The sequence below is a fragment of the Schistocerca americana genome, chromosome 4 (genome assembly GCF_021461395.2).
Source record: "Schistocerca americana isolate TAMUIC-IGC-003095 chromosome 4, iqSchAmer2.1, whole genome shotgun sequence".
Lineage (NCBI taxonomy): Eukaryota > Metazoa > Arthropoda > Insecta > Orthoptera > Acrididae > Schistocerca > Schistocerca americana.
Window position 1 is genome coordinate 563986854 of NC_060122.1, and position 20585 is coordinate 564007438.

Here is a 20585-nt window from a genome sequence, read left to right on the forward strand (position 1 = left end):
TTTTGTTTCCTTTACTGCTTGCTCAATATACAGATTGAACAACATCGGGGATAGGCTACAATCCTGTCTGACTCCCATCCCAACCACTGCTTCCCTTTCATGCTCCTTGACTCTTATAACTGTCATCTGCTTTCTGTACAAATTGTAAATAGCCTTTCACTCCCTGTATTTTACCCCTGCCACCTTCAGAACTTGAAAGAGAGCATTTGAGACAAGATTTTCAAAAGCTTTCTCGAAGTCTACAAATGCTAGAAATGTAGGTTTGCCTTTCCTTAATCTATTTTCTAAGTTAAGTCATAGGGTCAATATTGCCTCACGTATTCCAACATTCGTAAGGAATCCAAACTGATCTTATCTGAGGTCGGCTTCGACCAGTTTTTCCACTCGTCTGTAAAGAATTCACGTTAGTATTTTGCAGCAGTGGCTTATTAAACTGATAGTTTGGTAAATTTCATATCTGTCAACACCTGCTTTCTTTGAGATTGGAATTATTATATTCTTCTTGAAGTCTGAGGGTATTTCGCCTGTCTCATACATCTTGCTCACCAGATGGTAGAGTTTTGATAAGCCTGGCTCTCCCAAGGTTGGCAGTAGTTCTAATGGAATGTTGTCTACTCCCCGGGCCTTGTTTTGACGTAGGTCTTTCAGTGCTCTGTCAAACTCTTCATGCAGTATCATATCTCCTATTTCATCTTCATGTACATTCTCTTCCATTTCTATAATATTGTCCTCAAGAACATCGCCCTTGTATAGACCCTCTATATACTCCTTCCACCTTTCTGCTTTCCCTTCTTCACTTAGAACTGGGTTTCCATCTGAGCTCTTGATATTCATGCAAGTGGTTCTTTTTTCTCCAAAGGTCTCTTTAATTTTCCTGTAGGCAGTTTCTATCTTACCCCTAGTGGTATGTGCCTCTACATCCTTACATTTGACATTTAGCTATCCCTGCTTAGCCATTTTGCACTTCCTGTCAATCTCATTTTTGAGACGTTTGTATTCCATTTTGCCTGCTTCATTTACTGCATTTTTATATTTTCTCCTTTCATCAATTAAATTCAGTATTTCTTCTGTTACCCAAGGATTTCTACTAGCCCTCATCTTTTTACCTACTTGGTCTTCTGCTGCCTTCACTACTTCATCCCTCCGAGCTACCCATTCTTCTTCTAATGTATTTCTTTCCCCCATTCCTGTCAATTGTGCCCTTATGCTCTCCGTGAAACTCTGTACAACCTCTGGTTTAGTCAGCTTATCCAGGTCCCATCTCCTTAAATTCCCACCTTTTTGCAGTTTCTTCAGTTTTAATCTACAGTTCATAACCAATAGATTGTGGTCAGAGTTCACATCTGCTCCTGGAAATGTCTTACAATTTAAAACCTGGTTCCTAAATCTCTGTCTTACCATTATATTATCTACCTGATACCTTCTAGTATCTCCAGGCTTCTTCCATGTATACAACCTTCTTTTATGATTCTTGAACCAAGTGTTACCTATGATTAAGTTGTGCTCTGTGCAAAATTCCACCAGGCGGCTTCCTCTTTCATTTCTTACCCCCAATCCATATTCACCTACTACGTTTACTTCTCTCCCTTTTCCAACTACCGAATTCCAGTCACCCAATACTATTAAATTTTCGTCTCCCTTCACTATCTGAATAATTTCTTTTATTTCATCATACATTTCTTCAATTTCTTCATCATCTGCAGAGCTAGTTGGCATATAGACTTGTACTACTGTAGTAGACATGGGCTTTGTGTCTATCTTTGCCACAACAATGCATTCGCTGTGCTGTTTGTAGTAGCTTACCCGCACTCCTATTGTTTTGTTCATTATTAAATCTATTCCTGCGTTACCCCTATTTGATTTTGTATTTATAACCCTGTATTCACCTAACCAAAAGTCTTGTTCCTCCTGCCACTGAACTTGACTAATTCCTACTATATCAAACTTTAACCTATCCATTTCCCTTTTTAAATTTTCTAACCTACCTGACCGATTAAGGAATGTGACATTCCACGCTCCGATCCGTAGAACGTCAGTTTTCTTTCTCCTGATAACGACATCCTCCTGAGTAGTCCCCGCCCAGATATCCAAATGGGGGACTATTTTACCTCCGGAATATTTTACCCAAGAGGACGCCATGATCATTTATCCATACAGTAAAGCTGCATGCCCTCGGGAAAAATTACGGCCGTAGTTTCCCCTTGCTTTCAGCCGTTTGCCGTACCAGCACAGCAAGGCCATTTTGGTTAGTGTTACAAGGCCAGATTAGTCAATCATCCAGACTGTTGCCCCTGCAACTACTGAAAAGGCTGCTGCCCCTCTTCAGGAACCATGCGTTTGTCTGGCCTCTCAACAGATACCCCTCTGTTGTGGTTGCACCTATGCTACGGCTATCTGTATCGCTGAGGCACGCAAGCCTCCCCACCAACGGCGAGGTCTATGGTTCATGGGGTGTACCAGTATGTTCCAAAAATCTGCATACAAAAATGCAATTTTTCAGAGTGTCATAACCCATGTTCTGTTCATCACAGAGAAAAGGGGTCAAGTGGATTGAATAGGCCTTGTCCTGGCAACCATTTGTCGACCTATCAAAAGAATGGGCATACTGTAGCTGTCCTATAGTTCAAGGTCCAAAATTTACATTACACACTTGCTCCAGCCCACACAAATTGAGCGAGTTGGTTGGTTCTTTTGCATGAAGTGTGATGTAGAGGGGACCTTAGCTGGCTTATAAAAGCACCATTTGTTCGTGTGTGGTTCCTGTAAAAACCCTGAAAAATCAATATTTTAGAGTACAAAATATCCATTTGTGGGGATGGCCACTTCTATAATTTCTCTTCATGGCAGATCATCATAATTTTTAACATATGTTCTTAAGCTGAAGTTCTTAGGGAACTTTGAAACTTTTTTCAGTATAATTATCCATTATTGAGATCCAGATGTTTAAAGTTACTGTACTGATGCAGAATACCACAAAAACCAGTTTTTAGTCAGTATTACACATTAAGCCACAATAGTCTAAATAAATAATAATAGCAAATGGTTTAAATCTGAGATGTACATTTTGTAGACATTTGTCTAGAAATGCCATTTTCTCATTATTGAAAATCTGTTGCCATTATTAAGATACCTCCAAAACATCATCATCTTTGGGCACAAAAAATACCATTTGTGAGGATGGCCACTTCTATAATTTCTATTCATAAAAAATCCTTGAAATCTTTACCATTTGATTTTTAAGATGACATTCTCAGGGAACTTTGAGACTTGTTTTGCTAAATTATCTGTTACTGAGATGCAGAGGCTTGAAGTTACCATATTTATGGATGTAGTATCCAATCTGAGGCATAAATGTAGTTTTAATGGATGTTGTGAACACATGGTCAAGGTTATAGGGTCACTACAAGGATTCTGAGGTCACCAAACTTTGTTTTTACTCAGTAATTTTTTTCACCAACACAACACCTTTGTGTGTGTAATGAACCCTTCACACCTATACTAATATGAGAAAAGTGGTGCTGCAATGACAAAAACTGGGGTAAGAAGGGTCTTAACAAGCCTGAAAAGAACCTCGTTTTTGGTGAAACGTGATTTATAAGCAAAGTATCAAAAAAAGAAAAAAAAGAAAGCTGACACATTCCACATCATTACGAAGTGTCATATTCATGATCTACTGGCAGTAAAATAGTAAGCGGAGACAAATGTAGATAGAAGCACTGGGGGCAAAAGAGAGAGAGAGAGAGAGAGAGAGAGAGAGAGAGAGAGAGAGAGACAGTGAATTGCGAATACATAGAAAGAAGGATCCTTTATTGTATGATTATATGATAGCGGAACAAACACTGGTAGCAGTTACTTCTGTAAAATATCTGGGAGTATGCATGCAGAACGATTTGAAGTGGAATGATCATATAAAATTAATTGTTGGTAAGGCGGGTACCAGGTTGAGATTCATTGGGAGAGTCCTTAGAAACTGTAGTCCATCAACAAAGGAGGTGGCTTACAAAACACTCGCTCGACCTATACTTGAGTATTGCTCGTCAGTGTGGGATCCGTACCAGATTGGGTTGACAGAGGAGATAGAGAAGATCCAAAGAAGAGCGGCGTGTTTCGTCACAGGGTTATTTGGTAACCGTGATAGCATTACGGAGATGTTTAACAAACTCAAGTGGCAGACTCTGCAAGAGAGGCGCTCTGCATCGCGGTGTAGCTCGCTCACCAGGTTTCAAGAGGGTTGCGTTTCTGGATGAGGTATCGAATATATTGCTTCCCCCTACTTATACCTCCCAAGGAGATCACGAATGTAAAATTAGAGAGATTAGAGCGCGCACGGAGGCTTTCAGACAGTCGTTCTTCCCGCGAACCATACGCGACTGGAACAGGAATGGGAGGTAATGACAGTGGCACGTAAAGTGCCCTCCGCCACACACCGTTGGGTGGCTTGCGGAGTATAAATGTAGATGTAGATGTAGACAGTGAAAGAGATGCCAAGTGTGATGACCTAGCTACAGAGAGAGTTTGGGCTAAAGGATTTAGAATGTTTTGCCTTAAAAGAGTGGAATATGTTTTCATGCTAAAATTTATGGTGAGGAAGAGAAAAAGAGGATTGAGGCAGCTTGTTCTCCACTTTTCTGACAGTCTTCTAAAGAGAAATATAATTTTTGTGCTCTGATAGGAGCATTTTTCTAGTGGTGGTTTACATATTTAAACACCGAAAGAATATGGTATTGTGAAGAAATGCTTTCTCAATTTGCATTCTGTACTGAGTATAGTAAATAGATATTGATACTATGTGTAATCTGGGGATAATATTTAAAAAAAATAGTGTGTTTTGTTAGGATATTTGTACAATGTGGAAGTAAGATTTTTAATATTAAACGATGCTCACTGCTTATAAATGGGAGTATAAATATTGAACTGCATGAGTGTGTTTGCATATAAATAAAGGCAACTTGGTCACGCAAAAACTTTAGTTAATGTACTTAGCATACATTTGACTATTTCAGAAACTTGGTCTATATCAGGTAAAATGCATACAGAGAAAGTAATTCTTAATATCCTTATTTATTTACAGAATTTATTTATTGAATTATGATTTTGTATTATATACTTTAAATACTATATTATGCTTTAAGAGTAGGTATGAATAGTAATCTTTCCTAAGATTTTGAGAACAATTTAACAATATTCATTAATAATCATCATATATGTAAGTGACTATTTTGTAATCTTAATATAATTTTTTGATTTTCTATTTTTTAAAACATTTTTTCACAAAAACTTTTTAAAAATGAGTTTTCTGCTGTGGGTAGTCGAAAGATATGTAGCTTAATCTCATAATGTGATATAGTACAGGAGAGCATATTTATTTGTATCAACAATATAGGAAGTAATTTGCTGTGTCAAGAATTCATGAATGCACATTTGGAAAATAACACTGCATGCTAGCATCATCTCTTGTGTGAACTTTTGTTGACTGTTGTCCTGGACTGTCACACTTTTGGTTTATTGTTAATCACAGTTTGTACCATATTCCTTGTCAATATACCTAGGCAAGTTGTCTTATTTTTAAGCACTTGTTTAGTGGCACATGATACATAATTGTGTGACAAAAGTATTAATAAAATTGACAAGTCTAGTTGTATCACAGTGCTTCTGTTGTTTATCAATCAATGAATCCTCAAACTTCAAGTAATGGATACTACAAATAATCCTGCTGTGACATCCTTTGTACATGGTCCATGCATTTTAATGGAGAAATCAGTTTTACGTGCATTTTGTGCAGCATCTCTCTGCCTATAGTCCTATGCTTTATTGTACACCTATTATGCAGTAGTAACTGTTTCCTTAGAAGTTTCTTTACAATGACCATGTGCAATGAATGGTATTTCTTGTCATGAACTGTTCTACTAGGTACATATTTATCCAGTAACTGAACAACTACTCTTTTAAACCTGAGTCACAGTTTCACTACATACTCCTACCCATAGATAAATGTTTTGAGTTTCTCTTTGACATATGACACAACTGCTTCTTTATCTAGATTACTGAACATGTAAAACTTCCTTCTTCCTTCAGCTACCCTTTGTTATTTAGTAATCATAATTGCTAAAACCTAAGTCTCATTATCATGGCTATGATAATCATCTCAAGTGGCTTGAGTGAAATTGTGAAATCATGTAACTGATCATAATTATACTATAGTAAAGTGAAAATGACTAATGGAAGATTATTATCTTCTAGACTACCTAAGTTCCAACAGTTGATAGTGGACCATTAGGATGTGTTTTAATTATTCCTTGCTCACATTACTTTATTGCAATATTTTCCTGAAATCTAGGTCGCAATTCAGAATTTATGCTTAGAAAGTGGTTTTTTGTTAACAACTTACTACTACTACTACTACTACTACTACTACTACTTACACAAAAGCAAATGTCATATATGAGGTAAATAACTCTTAAATGTTTCTCTTAATTAAAAAGTAAATCATCTTATGTATTTACATACGGAATAAAGATCCCAACAGCAACAGTTATGTATACTTATCACCAGTAAGGAAAACAGCACAAAATAGAGTGAAGCAGTCAACAAAGACTACTTCATACAGTACTGTCAGCTAGGTAACAATGGCTGCAGCCAAAAACAGATTACTACCAGTTCAAGGCTCCCAGTGTCTACAGACTTTTACTAATTCAGGACTAGAGAACTGATCAGCCAGCTTAAAACTTAACAGACTGTACTCTTTAGTTAGAGTCCCCTCCCCTCCCCCAAAACCCTCTCTTACCTCTTCTACTTGTGTCTGAGGCCACTCTGTCCATGACAGTGACACATCAAAGTAGGGGTTGTAGTTCAGGGATGGAACCTCAGCCTGCAGTTAGGTGAACTGTCTCTGACCTGTATTTTTCTGCTGTCCATCCCTCTTCTTAACCTTCAATCAACCCTCTTCCCACTGCCTCTTCTATATTTGCTGTATCTGATGTGACCCAGACAACAACTCAACGGAGTCTTTCTCTCCCCTATCCCCTTGTGCATCCCCCCCCCCTCCCATCTCTCTTGATCTCTGCTTGTGTGCATGAAGAAAATAAGTTTAATTTGTGTAGATACAACTCAACACAGAATTTATGTGGTAAGTAGTCATATTTAATTTCTCATTCCATTGAGTGCAACCCATTTTGGAATTCTCTTTGTTGCATTAATAATGAGCTATGGCTCAGTGATCAAACCTTGTTATTAAAGATTAATGAAACACGTTTAACTGACTATTTCTACTTACAAAACAGATTCGAGGATTAAAATAGAGAAGCACTAATGGGGAAGACATAATTGTGGGGCCGCGCAGTCTGAGGTGCCTTGTCATGGCCCACGCAGTTTCCCCTGTTGGAGGTTTGGGTCCTCTGTCAGGCATGGGTGTGTGTGTGTTGTCCTTAGCATAAGTTAGTTTAAGTTAGATTGAGTAGTGTGTAAGCCTAGGGACTGATGACCTCAGCAGTTTGATCCTATAAGACCTTACCACAAATTTCCAAAACTGTGACTGGCTATAAGAGTGTCATTACTTTCATGATGGCTACACTCATGTGTGAAGGAGAAATCTTTCATCTGAAATAGTGATGAGTAGTTTTTGAAGTAATAAACTGATCTGTGCATATGTGATGTGCTGATTTCAGTATATACTCTTAGATAGACATTAAAACCCATTGGGTATGGGTAATTGTGTGACAAACAACATAAAAATATAAAATTGGGAAGATGACAGACCAGCTGACTCTCCTTGTACAAATGAGAATCTGATGAAAGCAGGTAAACACTGATTTAAACTGAGAGGGATTCAGTCCCTTTTCATCTTCTCTTGATACAAGGATTCTGTTCTTTCCATGAGTCATTTATCCCTTGTGGAAAGTAACAGGATACAACTGGATATTGTCGGCATTTAAGTGGTAGTTATAAGAGTGAAGGTTGGTTGAAATATTATTGATGTATAGTGAGAAAGGCAATGGACCAAGCAATGAATCATGGTGTACTCCAGATAGTATCATAAAAACTTCTCAGCATAGGCCTGCTGAACTTCTCCTCAGCCATTGTCCACTTGAGATAGCTCTTGATATCCAATTATTAAATTCTGACTTTAGTCTTTTGCATGGTAAATTATTCAGTTGAGACAGCTAGATTTTGATTTGCGTGGAAAATTAGAGTGGAGAAAATAGCAGTTGTAAGCTAAGTGTAACATCCAAAACTGTTATCTGAAAAAGGAGTTTGACCTATTGTTGAGCTTAACCAACCAGTCAATCTGTTTGTTGGTCTTTTTATCTGTGAGTATTATTTAATTGGATAGATAAGAAAATTAACTCACCGAGCAGCATCAGAACATACACATAAAAGGCTGTTATGATTGGAAAGCTTTTGGAGTCAGTGGCTCATTCTTCAGGTTGAAGGGGAAGGAAGAAGGGTGAAGGAAAAGCACTGGAGAGGTCTAGGAAAAGAGGTAGATTTTGGAAAAGTCACCCAGAACTGCAGGTCATGGGAGACTTACCATTTGGGATGCGAAGGAAAGACTGATTGTTGGGGACAGCATCGGACAAGATTTGAAAACTCGAGAGTTTGAACATGGAAGACAGGGTGATATGCAAGACAGAGATCACTACTAAAACATTGTGCATGTGTTAATAAGAATGCATAAGCTATGTGCATTGTAGGTAATGGAAGTGGGAGGAGGCGGTGAAAAATAGACAGGAAAGGCAATGAAATATGTAGAAAACCAAAATGAATGGAAGTGAAGAATAGTTACAGTGAAGAAAAGCTGAGACATAACAAATTAATGTTAATTAAGGCCAGAAGGATGTCGAGAACCAAGGATATGCTAGCATTACAACATGTCCTTGGTTCTCGCCACCCACCTGGCCTTAATTTACATTAATTTCTTTCATCTCAGCTTTTTTCACTGTAGCTAATCTTTGCTTCAGTCCATTTTAGTTTTCTACATCTTTGATTGTCTTTCCCATCTATTTTTCACCAACACCTCCCTCGTTATGTACAATGCACTTAGTTTACTCACTCTTATTAACTTGTGCATGGTGCTTTAGTAGTAATCTCTGTCTTGCATATCATCCTGTCTTCTGCCTTTGAACTCTCAAGTTTTCAAATCTCATCCAATGCAGTCCTCAACAATCAGTCTTCCCTTCTCATCCTGTGTGGTAAGTCTCCCATGACCCACAGTTGTGGGTGACGTTCCCAAAATCTACTCCTTTTCCTAGATCTCTCCAGTCCTTTTCTTTCACCCTTCTTCCCTCCCCTTCAACCGCTTCTGCCAGAAGAAGGAGCCACTCACTCTGAAAGCTTGCCAATCGCAGCAGTCTTTTTGTGTGTGTTCTGCTGCCACTTGGTGAGTGGATATTTTATCAAACCAATTAAATAATTTCATCAATAATTGATTGTTTTCTGTATCTGTGGTGTATCTTTAGCTACACTAATATTACCAAGCTTTCAATTTTTCAGCATGTTTAATATTTTATTGTTTATTTTACATAAAATAAGCTTTCACTCTTATCTTACTTAAATACTGTTTTTTTTCCTGAGGTAACATAATCTCATTTGGAAAAATTTAAGTATATTATGGACTATGAAATCTTTTATATCAGTAATTTTGTTTTTAAATTTTTAATACCTGTCTTTTCCCCACAGGATACAGTGTCTCTTCTGGAAAATTCTTTGATGGTCCAGAACTTCTGTTCGTGTCAAGTGCTCCAAGATCTTACCTCAAGGGTGCTGTAAGAAATTTCATTTCTGGCATATACTCTTAATTCAATTAATAATTTATCAAGTTTATAAAGGCCACAATGAAAGTTTTGAGAATGAATACTTTGTGATTGAGTGTCATACTTTCAACGAATGCACATGATTACAGTATACAGCCTAATCTAACATTTAGAGCATTTTATACAATGGTTTCTGTTTGATTTATGAGTGGGTTTTAATGAAAATCAGTGCTACCTGCAGTTGACTTTGGAACATTCTTCTGTTTATACAGCCATAGTTTCTTTTTTTTAATTTAGTCATGGAAGAAATTCTCTTCGTGCTAAATGTGGTCACTCACCAACTTTCATTCTAGATACAACATCTGTGAGGTGATAATACAAGGAAGTGGATTTTGTCAATAGCACTAATAATTACTTGCCTCTCCTCCTCACTACAGCCTATCAGACACTTTCTATGGCAGTGTCCATATCTAACATCGAAACATTGTCCTCTCTTTACCAACTGCACAGTTCATATGAATTCAAGATGGCTAGGAAAAAAATTTTACCTCCGTAGTTTTGGATGTTATTGAATTTAGCATGTGTTAAAATGAAGGGCTAAGTAAAGAACATGTATTTTTTTGTTTTCTCCCAAAAAATTTCTGCTCTGAGATACAGCCCTCCAAAGATGACAGTGTGCATACTATTTTGAAGATGAGAATTTTGGAACAAATTTTAAAATGCTATACATCTGGAACAGTTTTAGATATTTTACTAAGTTTTTTTTTATTTGAAAGATAGTTGCTCAATGATTACAAAGAAACCCTCCATTTGGACTTATCTGTCAAAGTTCTTTTACTAAAGTGTTCTGAACTGTTTTATAATTTATGAATTTTTTTTTTTTTTTAAATGCCGATCCATAAAATTTTGATTTTTTTTCTGTTGATTAGTAGCTTCCACTTTTAGGTTGAACAGGTTTTATAAACAATTTGAAATTTTTTCTGTACATAAAACCTATTTTATTAACACATTATCACATAACAGGCTCATAAAAATCAGAACCTAGCCTTGTTTAACATAATTTTAGTTTTGAAAGACAAGTAAGAGACTCATTTTTCAAGCATTTTAAATGATTCTAAAATGTATGTGAAAGGTCCAAAGACTTAAAGGTTTCAATTTATACAACTTCTGTGCACTCTCTTTTGCCATGAAATTAGACAGTCAATGAACTAAAACTGTATTCCATTGCTTCAGTATCTTCCTTTGATATAGAGTAATGCCTTTCTATTGAACCAATTGAAACTGGAAAACTTAAAATCTTCAAAACATTGTGAATAGAAGTGAGCACTGATGGCATTGTTGGTGTCCTTCAGCTGGAAACCTATATTCAGTAGCTGGTCCATTTGGTAGCAAAAAGTTCACTACAATTTTGTTTAACTCATAACTGGTGTCTATAATCTCTGTAATCCATGAGTCACAGCCACATACACACACCACAAACACACCCCTTCTCAGGTTGCGAATCTGAATGTTATCCTGCTGTTTCTGAGGTGTTGGCTGAATGAACGAGATTTCTTGTTTCTTGCTCTGTAAAGTACATGCAATATGAGTTTGCCCATCACTTTGGGTCCATAAATGTGTCCTCTGAATCCTTTTCACAGGAATAGTTTGTTTGGACCATTCTTCTTTTTCATGCTCAAGGAATTCTTTGATTTTCTCTTTGGACAAAAGAATGAGGGCTGTGGATGTGTAAGATTTCATAACTCTCATAAAATCCTCAGCATTCTGAATTGCAGATGTATTTGGTCTGGAAAGATTATGTTTTGTAGCATGGTCCTTCAGCAGACCTACATCATCACAAGGCCCCTTCCCGTGACCAGTAGCACTGTATACTCAGTCAGCTGGCACAAGCAACTTAGTCAATTCAAACAGCTGGTAACGATTTGTAAAATGACTTAGAGCACCATCAGAAATAATGATGATCTTCTCTGCCCCTGTTTCTAGTTGAAGAATTTTGCACATTGCTAGCAAAGTATGTGCTGAGTCATCACTTACAACTGCAACACTTGTAGTCTTGTTTCGAAAATATGTCACCCCTGTAAAAATTGACACCTGGTCATTACTCCAATGATATGCTTGTACTTCTTGTGGGAGAGTTACAGACCAGTTCTCAGTAAAATTGCAGTGATGCACTAAATATAGTTCTTCAGCCCGTACACACACTTTCACTTCTGCGATGCTGGTGTGTTACTGCTTTCCCTGACCATTTACCAAGTTCATCAATGAAACTGTCAAAGGCAACAGTTTTCTTAATTTGTTTATTTTCCTCTCATGTTGCATATGTAATTTCTGCTGAGTTATCTGTTACATCTTCCAGGCCAAGTGTCTGTAAAGACAGTCCTTCCTTTCCAGGGAAGTCACCACATTCTTGAAACAAACAAGTCTCTCACTTTACATCACAGTGTACTAATGACTTCAAACCACCAATCATGGTGACATATGTCATTTGATCCAGTGAGTTCTTCAAAGTTACCACACAAAGTTCAAAATTTGTGCAGTGTATAAGTGAACAGACATCTCTTGGTGGGTGTGTACCTACATAAAATTTTGATCTTCCAGTATGTGAAGATGCATAGTTGCTTTTATAAATTGAAAAAGCTTCTTTAATACTGCAAGTCATGTACTTCTTCACTTTCACAACTTTTTGACCTTCAACTGCTACAGTTATAGTGTCTTTTTTGTTGGCACCCTGTCGAGAACAGTTCCACTTATATTTCAGATAAAATGACTGCACTATCTAAACATGAGCTGCTTCTACAGCATGCCCACAATAGGGATGTGATCTTCCAAAGATTTCTTTTACGGACCTCACATTTCTTGATTTGATACTGATGGAACGTGGTTCAAAATTGTTTTTTGTGAAAATGTCTCTGAAATAATAGTTAAAACTTGCACCTATTCACTAGAGGATGCACAATATTCAATATCTGAATTGATAACTGTGAAAAATTCCTCACAAGAGGTGCAAGACTGCTTTGGTTCATTTTTTTCTGAAGGTGGAATTTCTAATTAGAAGAGTGTGATCAGTTTTGCTGTAGTGTATTCATCCATAGCTTTAGTAATTTCTCTGTACTTTCTTGATGCATAGAGCTTATGACCTGACTTCACTGACCATGGTTTCTTAACTGGACTAACACCTGCCTTTGTAGTTGACTGATTCAGGGCATTTAATTCTTCCTTTATTGATGCAAAATCTGCATCATCTGCACCATGGGAGGCTTCATCTTGTTCAGATACTATTGTTGGTGTTATTCTGTCAAAACATTTAGAACACAAAAAGTCACATCTTCACTTTGAAACAGAGTCTTCAAATGAGAACACTTATTCCCAACCTATACAAAGTCTGTTTTCTTTATTTTGCTTATATATCACTCTTTTATGGATATGCAAATAGTCAGCACACTTCACTCTCCTGCGGCCCCAGTCAGAAGACATTTCAAACAGTCCTTTCGACTGTGTCAATTGGAAAATTCCTCACAAAAACACAGAGCTCACTGGATGGTCTCAGATTTCTTAAAAGCCTCTTCAGTAAACAAATTAGCATTTAACAACTACAATACAGAAACCAGCAATGAACAACCATGACAAGAAAGTACAACAAAGTATAAGAAATACCTGCAACAATGAAAGAGAAAAGAAATAACTGCAATGAAGAAAGTGAAAAGAAATAACCGGAACAAAGACAATAGAAATAAACATTGTAACAAGGAAATTAGTAAGAAAAAATTTCAGTGAAGGCACACATTACCCTTGGAAGATAAAAAATTGATTTTTTAAAACCCGTCCAGCTCAAAAGTGGAAGCTCTCCTTTACAGAGAATATAGTCCTACATGGTACTAATCAACAGAAAAAAATCTTAACTTCTCTGGATTGGCATTTCTGGAGAAGGAAAAAAAAAACCCTTAAATTATAATTTAAAAAAAAATGACAGTAAAAGAACTTTAACAGATATGTCCAAATGGAGGATACCATTGTAATCATAAAGCAATTATCTTTTAAATAAAAAATATTGTAACAAAATATCTAGAGCTGTTACAGAGATACAGCATTTTAAAACTTTTTCTGAAATTGGCATCTTCAAAATGGTGTTTGCATGTCATCATTGGAGGCCTGTCTCTTGGGGCAGGAATTTTTTTGGAGAAAACAGAAAAATACATGTTTCTTACTTATTCCTGAATTTTAGCGTATGCTAAATTCAATAACATCCAAGACTATGAAGGTAACCCCCCTGCCTGAAGTGATATGGATTATGCCCAGCTCATTAATGAATCCACTTACACATGATCTTTCTTTGTATTAACAGAAGAGCTTCTCCACTTATTTTTCCTTTCAAGATACTTCAGTTCAAGTAATATGCTGTGTGATTACACTTTAAGGTTTACCTTCTGCAGAAACTGAATTGTTCATTCTTCTTATTGTCAAGTGATGTTTAGTCTTGTAATACAAAATAGGACATCCACTTCAGCCCTGAAATCATTCTTCTCTGCCTTTGATATCTCAGTATGCTTACCCATCCTTACAAACACTTCTCAGTTGAAATTGTTTACGATTCTTGCTCTACTTACTATTTCCTAAAATGTGCATCTGTGCACACTGAAGCAATCTAAATGAGTGCTTAGTGAGACATATGAGACACAGAACACCCTCCTAGATGTATTTAAGGTTGGAGACAGACTACCTGTGAAGGAGTAGTTAACTGCCTTGACTTTGAACCTTGCAAGACTGCTATATCTTAGCCTGACTATGCTGTCAGAGATTTGACCTTCTTTGGCTTGATAGGTAATGGATTTCCATTTTAATATTTTCAAAACTTTCTTGAATGCATTCTCACCTGCCCTTGTAATTTTCATAATTATAACATGCTTATTGATGTGCCTGGGTGGGCTCGCAATCCAGTGTGTTGTTAAGAATTGACACACTGCCATCACATTGAAATGAATCAACAAGTTGCATAGTGCCACAGGGTTAAAGCTTGCACATGGGGCTACATCAATAGGAGTTCATTTGAATTGTAAATGATTTTCTCTTGAACAATAATTAATTAAGAATTAATGTAGTGAACAATTGAGAGAGTGGCTCACTCATGTAAGAAAGTGTAAGTTGTAAAAGTGGCATTTGAATGTGGGAACATTGTTTTTGATTATTTTCCACTCAGAACATTGATCATGATAAGTTATTTTATCATTTCTTAATCCTGGTCTCATCACATTAATTAATGTATTCTCTGATACTGTGGAGCCAGAAAGGCCAACACCAAGGCTGAGTAAATAGAATAGAATGTACAGCGATAATTCCAAGTTCAGCAAGAAGATAGTAATTTTGTTCCAAATCACTACGAATGGTATGAAATTACACAATTAAAATTAAATATATGAATCAGATTGGGACTATCTGAGCACACAACAAAAAGCAGACAATAGGTGTGTTTGCTTGAAACTGATGCTGCAACAGCAGATATGTGTAATTGCGATGAACCATATAGTCATACCATGTTAAATGAACTGTAAAATGTGAAAGAAGACAGGTTGCAGTGAATAAAAAGCAGATGACATTATTGCTAAAAAAAATTTTTTTGAATGATCTGATAAAAAAAAATAGTGAAGTAAGCAAGGGTAGTATCAGCAGCAAAATTAAGCAAGGTAAAGAATGACATAAAATCCAAAGATTCAGAAATTTTAAATAGTCACATGATTGGAGTGGAGTTGAACATCTTGTGTACACTTGCAAGGGAATCTGTGAATGAAAGAATCATCTGATAGTGAACAGCAGTATTAGGATGCCTTTTATATAGCCATGGTGTTTAAAGGAAGGTTGAAACCAGTCCCATCCCAATTAAGCATTACCTTCATCAACTTTTAAAGTATGTCCACAATATAATGCACCATTGAATGTAAATATTTAGTGGAATCTTAAGCCTTTCCAATTCAATTTCTAAAGTGACTGTATTCTCCCCTATTCTTATTTATTTTGTATAGTTAAGTATGTAAGAGATTATGTGTTATTATACTACTGCTTTAAAAAAATAAAAATCAGTAGCGTTACACTTGACAACTTTATTTTCTTTTATACTAATTTTTAAAAATACATTAGTGTTTTTTAAAGCTGTTTATAATTTTTTTCTGTATGGTACTTCATAAAACATTGTCCTGGTAAAGTCCATCCTTCCTCTTGCATGTTTTTCAGTAGAAAATTGTTTCTCCTCTTTCTAATGATGCAAATCATGTTACCCTGTGTTGATTTTTTTCATTTTGTATTATAAAAAGCATCTTCCCATTTGGTCGTCACTTGTCTCAGACAATGATGACCTTCCTCTTTTCTTTGAATTTGTATTCCTATACTGGCTGACTAATTGTCTGATTGGATTTCATTCTGTTGGAAAGGTGGGTCTGCAGTGGTTATTCGCATTTGTTTTTTTTTTTCTACTGAGCAAAGAAAATAAATATTCACTGGAGCAATTTCAGTCAGGCATAAGAATAATTTTTTCCACCCCTTGTATTGATCAAGACAGAAAAAGGAAACTTTGTATCACCATCACCATCATGATAAACTTCCCAGATATTTGCTACAGGTTGCATCTCTTTGTCTTTCCACTCCATTAGTACTTTCTGATCCACTAGAACTTACATTACTCCATGTAGTAGACATTTCTTACCAATCACTGCATCACTAAATTGTCCTTCATGCTCAGTGTCTTCAAGAAGCCACCTGACAATTTTGTAATCCCTTACACATTTTCTATCAACCATTCTGATACTTGTGATACTAGAAACTAGTGAATATAATATGCTTTCAGTGATCAGATCTTTGTATTAAGTGCTGCCATGCACCTAGTGAATTCCAACAAAGGGGCAGATGGAAAGCACACTACTGGAAACGTGTTTGACATTGTCCAGCATTGATGCCACAGCAAAAAATTGTTATGTCGGATGTAGCCCAACTGTGGATTGGGAACATTGGTGACATGGGTAGCAAGAGTGGTCAAAATTTAATTTTGAATAGATTGTATACTCATCTCTTGCAGACAATCTCTGCAGAAAAAGGCCATGTTTTCTAGGGGTAATGGGCACTGAAATTCTACGAATGTAGATGTTATGATGGGCTTTAGTTTTCATTTACTTTCCATCATGCATTGGTTGATTTTCAGGTGCAGATTTGCTCAAAATAAAGGTCATTTGAAACAAAATCATATTTTTCAGCATAACGGTGGGTCTCATTATAAAAGGATTCACAATTATACACTAAACAACCCTGAATGGCCACACTGTAGTACAGCCAGTACAAGGCAAACTTTTGACGCAAAGACAAGTGGCATATATTTGTTGTGTGTTTAACAGCCAACAAACATCTGCTTTCCACTTGGCACATTTTTGCAATATTTATAGCCTGTCAGATCATTCTGGATTCCTTTAGAGTCATGTTACTAATGTTACTTGCATTAGTTTCATATTGCTATAAATTTAGACAAAATTATGTTTTCATGAGTGGAAAAATCAAAGAACTAAATTAGTGACAACAGATATGTTAAATAATTATGATTTATAAATAGAGGGGTCCAGAAAATGATGTCTATTTTTATTGTTGTTTTTGTTTTTGTTGTTGCATGTTTTTCCATTAAATAAAAATATTTTTGCAAAGCTAATTACATTTTCATAATAAAAAATAACTGTTTAAATAATGAATATTAAATTGTAGTCTGGAACAAGTCAGATAAAATTTCATAATTTTTCAAGTTTTAGTGATGTTTACTGTTACTTGAGTAAGTTAAATACTGAAAAATTATAGTGCTTTTACAAGCATTTAATTTTGAAATTATGTTCCTATTTACTCTTTTCTGTTTTAAAGTGAAATTAATAAGATGACTAAATGTATGGAATATTACATTTATTTATCTGGACTGACAGGAATGTTATAATTAATCACAAACAGTAAACAGAATTATTGTCAAAACTTCCTGGCATATCAAATCTGTGTGGCAGACCACAAGTTGTAGAGCACTTATCTGTGAATGGCACAGGGCATGCATTTGAGTCTCAGTTTGGCACATAGTTTTAATCTATGAGTTAGTTTCATATTAGTGCACACTCTGCTGAAAAGTGAAAAATTCATTCTGTAAACATTCACCAGGCTGTGGCCAAGCCATGTTTCCACAATACCTTTTCTTGGAGAAGTGCTAGTCCTGCGAGTTTTGCAGGAAAACTGTGAAGTTTGGAATGTGGGGGATGAGATGCTGGTGGAAGGGAACTATGAGGGTGGGTTGTGAGTTATGCTTGGGTAGCTCAGTCAGTACAGCATTTTCCTGTCAAAGACAAAGGTCATGAGTTTGAGTCTCAGTCCAGCACCCAGTTTTAATCATCCAGGAAGTTTCATATCAGTGCACACTCAGCTGCAGATTGAAAAATTCATTCTTTTAACACTCCCAACTTGTGACTAAGCCATACCTCCACAACATCCTTTCTTGCAGGAGTGCTGGTCCTACAAGTTTTGCAGGAGAACTTCTATGATGGTTGGAATGTAGGAAGTGAGGTATTGGTGGAAGTAAAGCTATGAGGGTGGTTAGTGAGTTGTTGCTTAGGTAGCTCAGTCAGTGGAGCACTTGCTCAGGAAATGCTAAAGTCCTGACTTTGACTCTTCGGCCAGCACCCAGTTTTAATTTGCCAGGAAATTTCATATGGGCAGCTACTTGGCTGCAGAGTGGATAATTCATTCCACAATTGTTGTTGCTGTAAAACCACCAATGCTATCTTAAACTTCAATCCAAAAGTGGTATAAAACAGTTCATTTTGTCAAACTGTCCTGCTTCTTCTTTCATTACAAGGTGAAAAAAATGGAACAGAGGATAAGGAACAGCAATGAGAAATAGTATTTCTTTTAATGATTTCACGTATTCTTAGGAATGTGTGATTGTGTGTTAGTTGTCAGTTTTATTGTCGGATTTGTGGATAGTGTGCAGATGAATCCAAAGTTTGTTATATCTTTTTGTAAACTAATGCATGTGTCAAATGTTTGTAGTACAATATGATGTTATAATTTGGTGTGTCATGAGGAATAAAGGGATCTCAAAATTGTAAGTTCTAACTAAATTGTTGATCCTGGTAAGGTGATGTGTGCAAGGCAAAACAATCTTTGCCTGCTATAAATTAGAATTGGTGGTCATGCCTCAGGTAGTGATGTATCACTTCTCTCTATGGACTGGGTGCAGAATACTTTTAATATACTTAAAATTGCTCAGCTTTATCCTTTTTGTGGGAACTGGACTGGTTCTGAGAGAGGCAGATATATTTATTTATAATGTTTACACTCTTTGCAGCATTCTGTAACACAAGACAGCCTCACATAAAAGTACGAAAATATATAAATGATAGTAGAATAAGACGTACCAGAAGTATCATCTAGTAAGTCTGCATCAACTATAAATTGCAGTTCTGGTCAACTAAAAGTGCTGACATCAAGCTAATACCAGATTCCTGATCTGTATTTTGAGTCACTATCTGTTGGTTTTTCAGAAGACCTTGGTGTCTGTATTTATAAATAAGTAACCACTCAAATACCATTTCTGTGCACGTAGTTCTGTTCCAGTGTATGTCTAGTTAGAGTAAATGAATGGCATAAGGTTGTTCAGTACAAAATTAGCTGTGTCAAAATAGTTAACAGAGATAACTTCTACAGTATAAATAAAAAAAAAAAAAAAATTGATAGATTGGTAAATTGACATAAGTTCATCTTTGCTTCACTGATGTCTTTGGAATCAGCAATGTACTGGAAAATGAGCTTATAAATTGAGATCTTGGTTATACAAAAATATTACAATTTTATGAAACAAGACAAAAATGTGTTTTCTTTAAGTTAATACAAAACATGGCGTTTCACCACGAACCCACAGTTGAATTAGTTCAAGTGAAAACTATGAAGTCTGATGTAGTCTCAGACGAAAGTACTGACATCAAACTGACAATGAAGTCACGTATTGTGTAATGAAATATCATCTGTTGGCTTTAGAGCAACTGATGAAAGGGTGGTGACAGTCTGCCAGAGGTGCAGCCACCAAACAGATGTTATAAACCACCATAGCTAAACAATAAACTGGCATATGTCTCAAAATTTAGACAGAATTTGGCCACACCATGCACTTGCTAGTGCTGCATTACTGTAACAGTTGACTTAACACAATGTGTAGCATGCATTGACTATTGTGGTAGTCCTTCACAATGAAAGATTTACCGATTTTAGGGGCACAACCAACTCTGATTGAGAAGTAATATGTCACAGCTGACTGAAGAAAGTGCCTTAATCACGAAGAATGATACAGGTATTCATTTTTATTTATCTTCCATGTGAGATTAATAACTACTTCTAACTCTGGAAATGTGTTGTATTCTGCTTCATAATCAAACCACTGTTGTTGAATGTCATAAAAACAAAATTTTGAGTAAGAAACTGCAATTTTATCAATACATTCTGCCCAGGGAAATAGCTAATTGCTGTTTTGTAGACTACTTCTTCACATTTTGGAAAGTAAAGAGGACCTCTGCAGTTAACAAAATATAATTATCCTTTTCTTGTGTCAAGCCTTCACTGCAGAATATTTATACCTATCTGAGAAAATGCCTGTTGGGAAAAAATATCTGTAAATAAATCACTGCATTGTTAAAATATAGTGCATTAATCTTCAATGTCATACATAATAGTTTGTAATAACCATAACCAAATCAGTGACTACTAATCTCCTGTCTTGCCCTCAGACAAATCAAAACTTTTTGTTATACTAAGCAATTGCTGTTGCACAAGATACAGATACTA

At 36.2% G+C, this 20585-nt stretch overlaps 1 protein-coding gene across 1 annotated transcript in view; it reads left to right on the top strand.

The window, feature by feature from the left end:
* LOC124614042 (integrin alpha-PS5-like) overlaps nt 1-20585 on the top strand; it is a 586089-nt gene that overhangs the window by 248477 nt on the left and 317027 nt on the right. The window contains exon 8 of the mRNA XM_047142872.1: nt 9676-9761. Coding sequence (XP_046998828.1) covers nt 9676-9761 — 86 coding nt within the window. The remainder of the gene's footprint in view (nt 1-9675; nt 9762-20585) is intronic.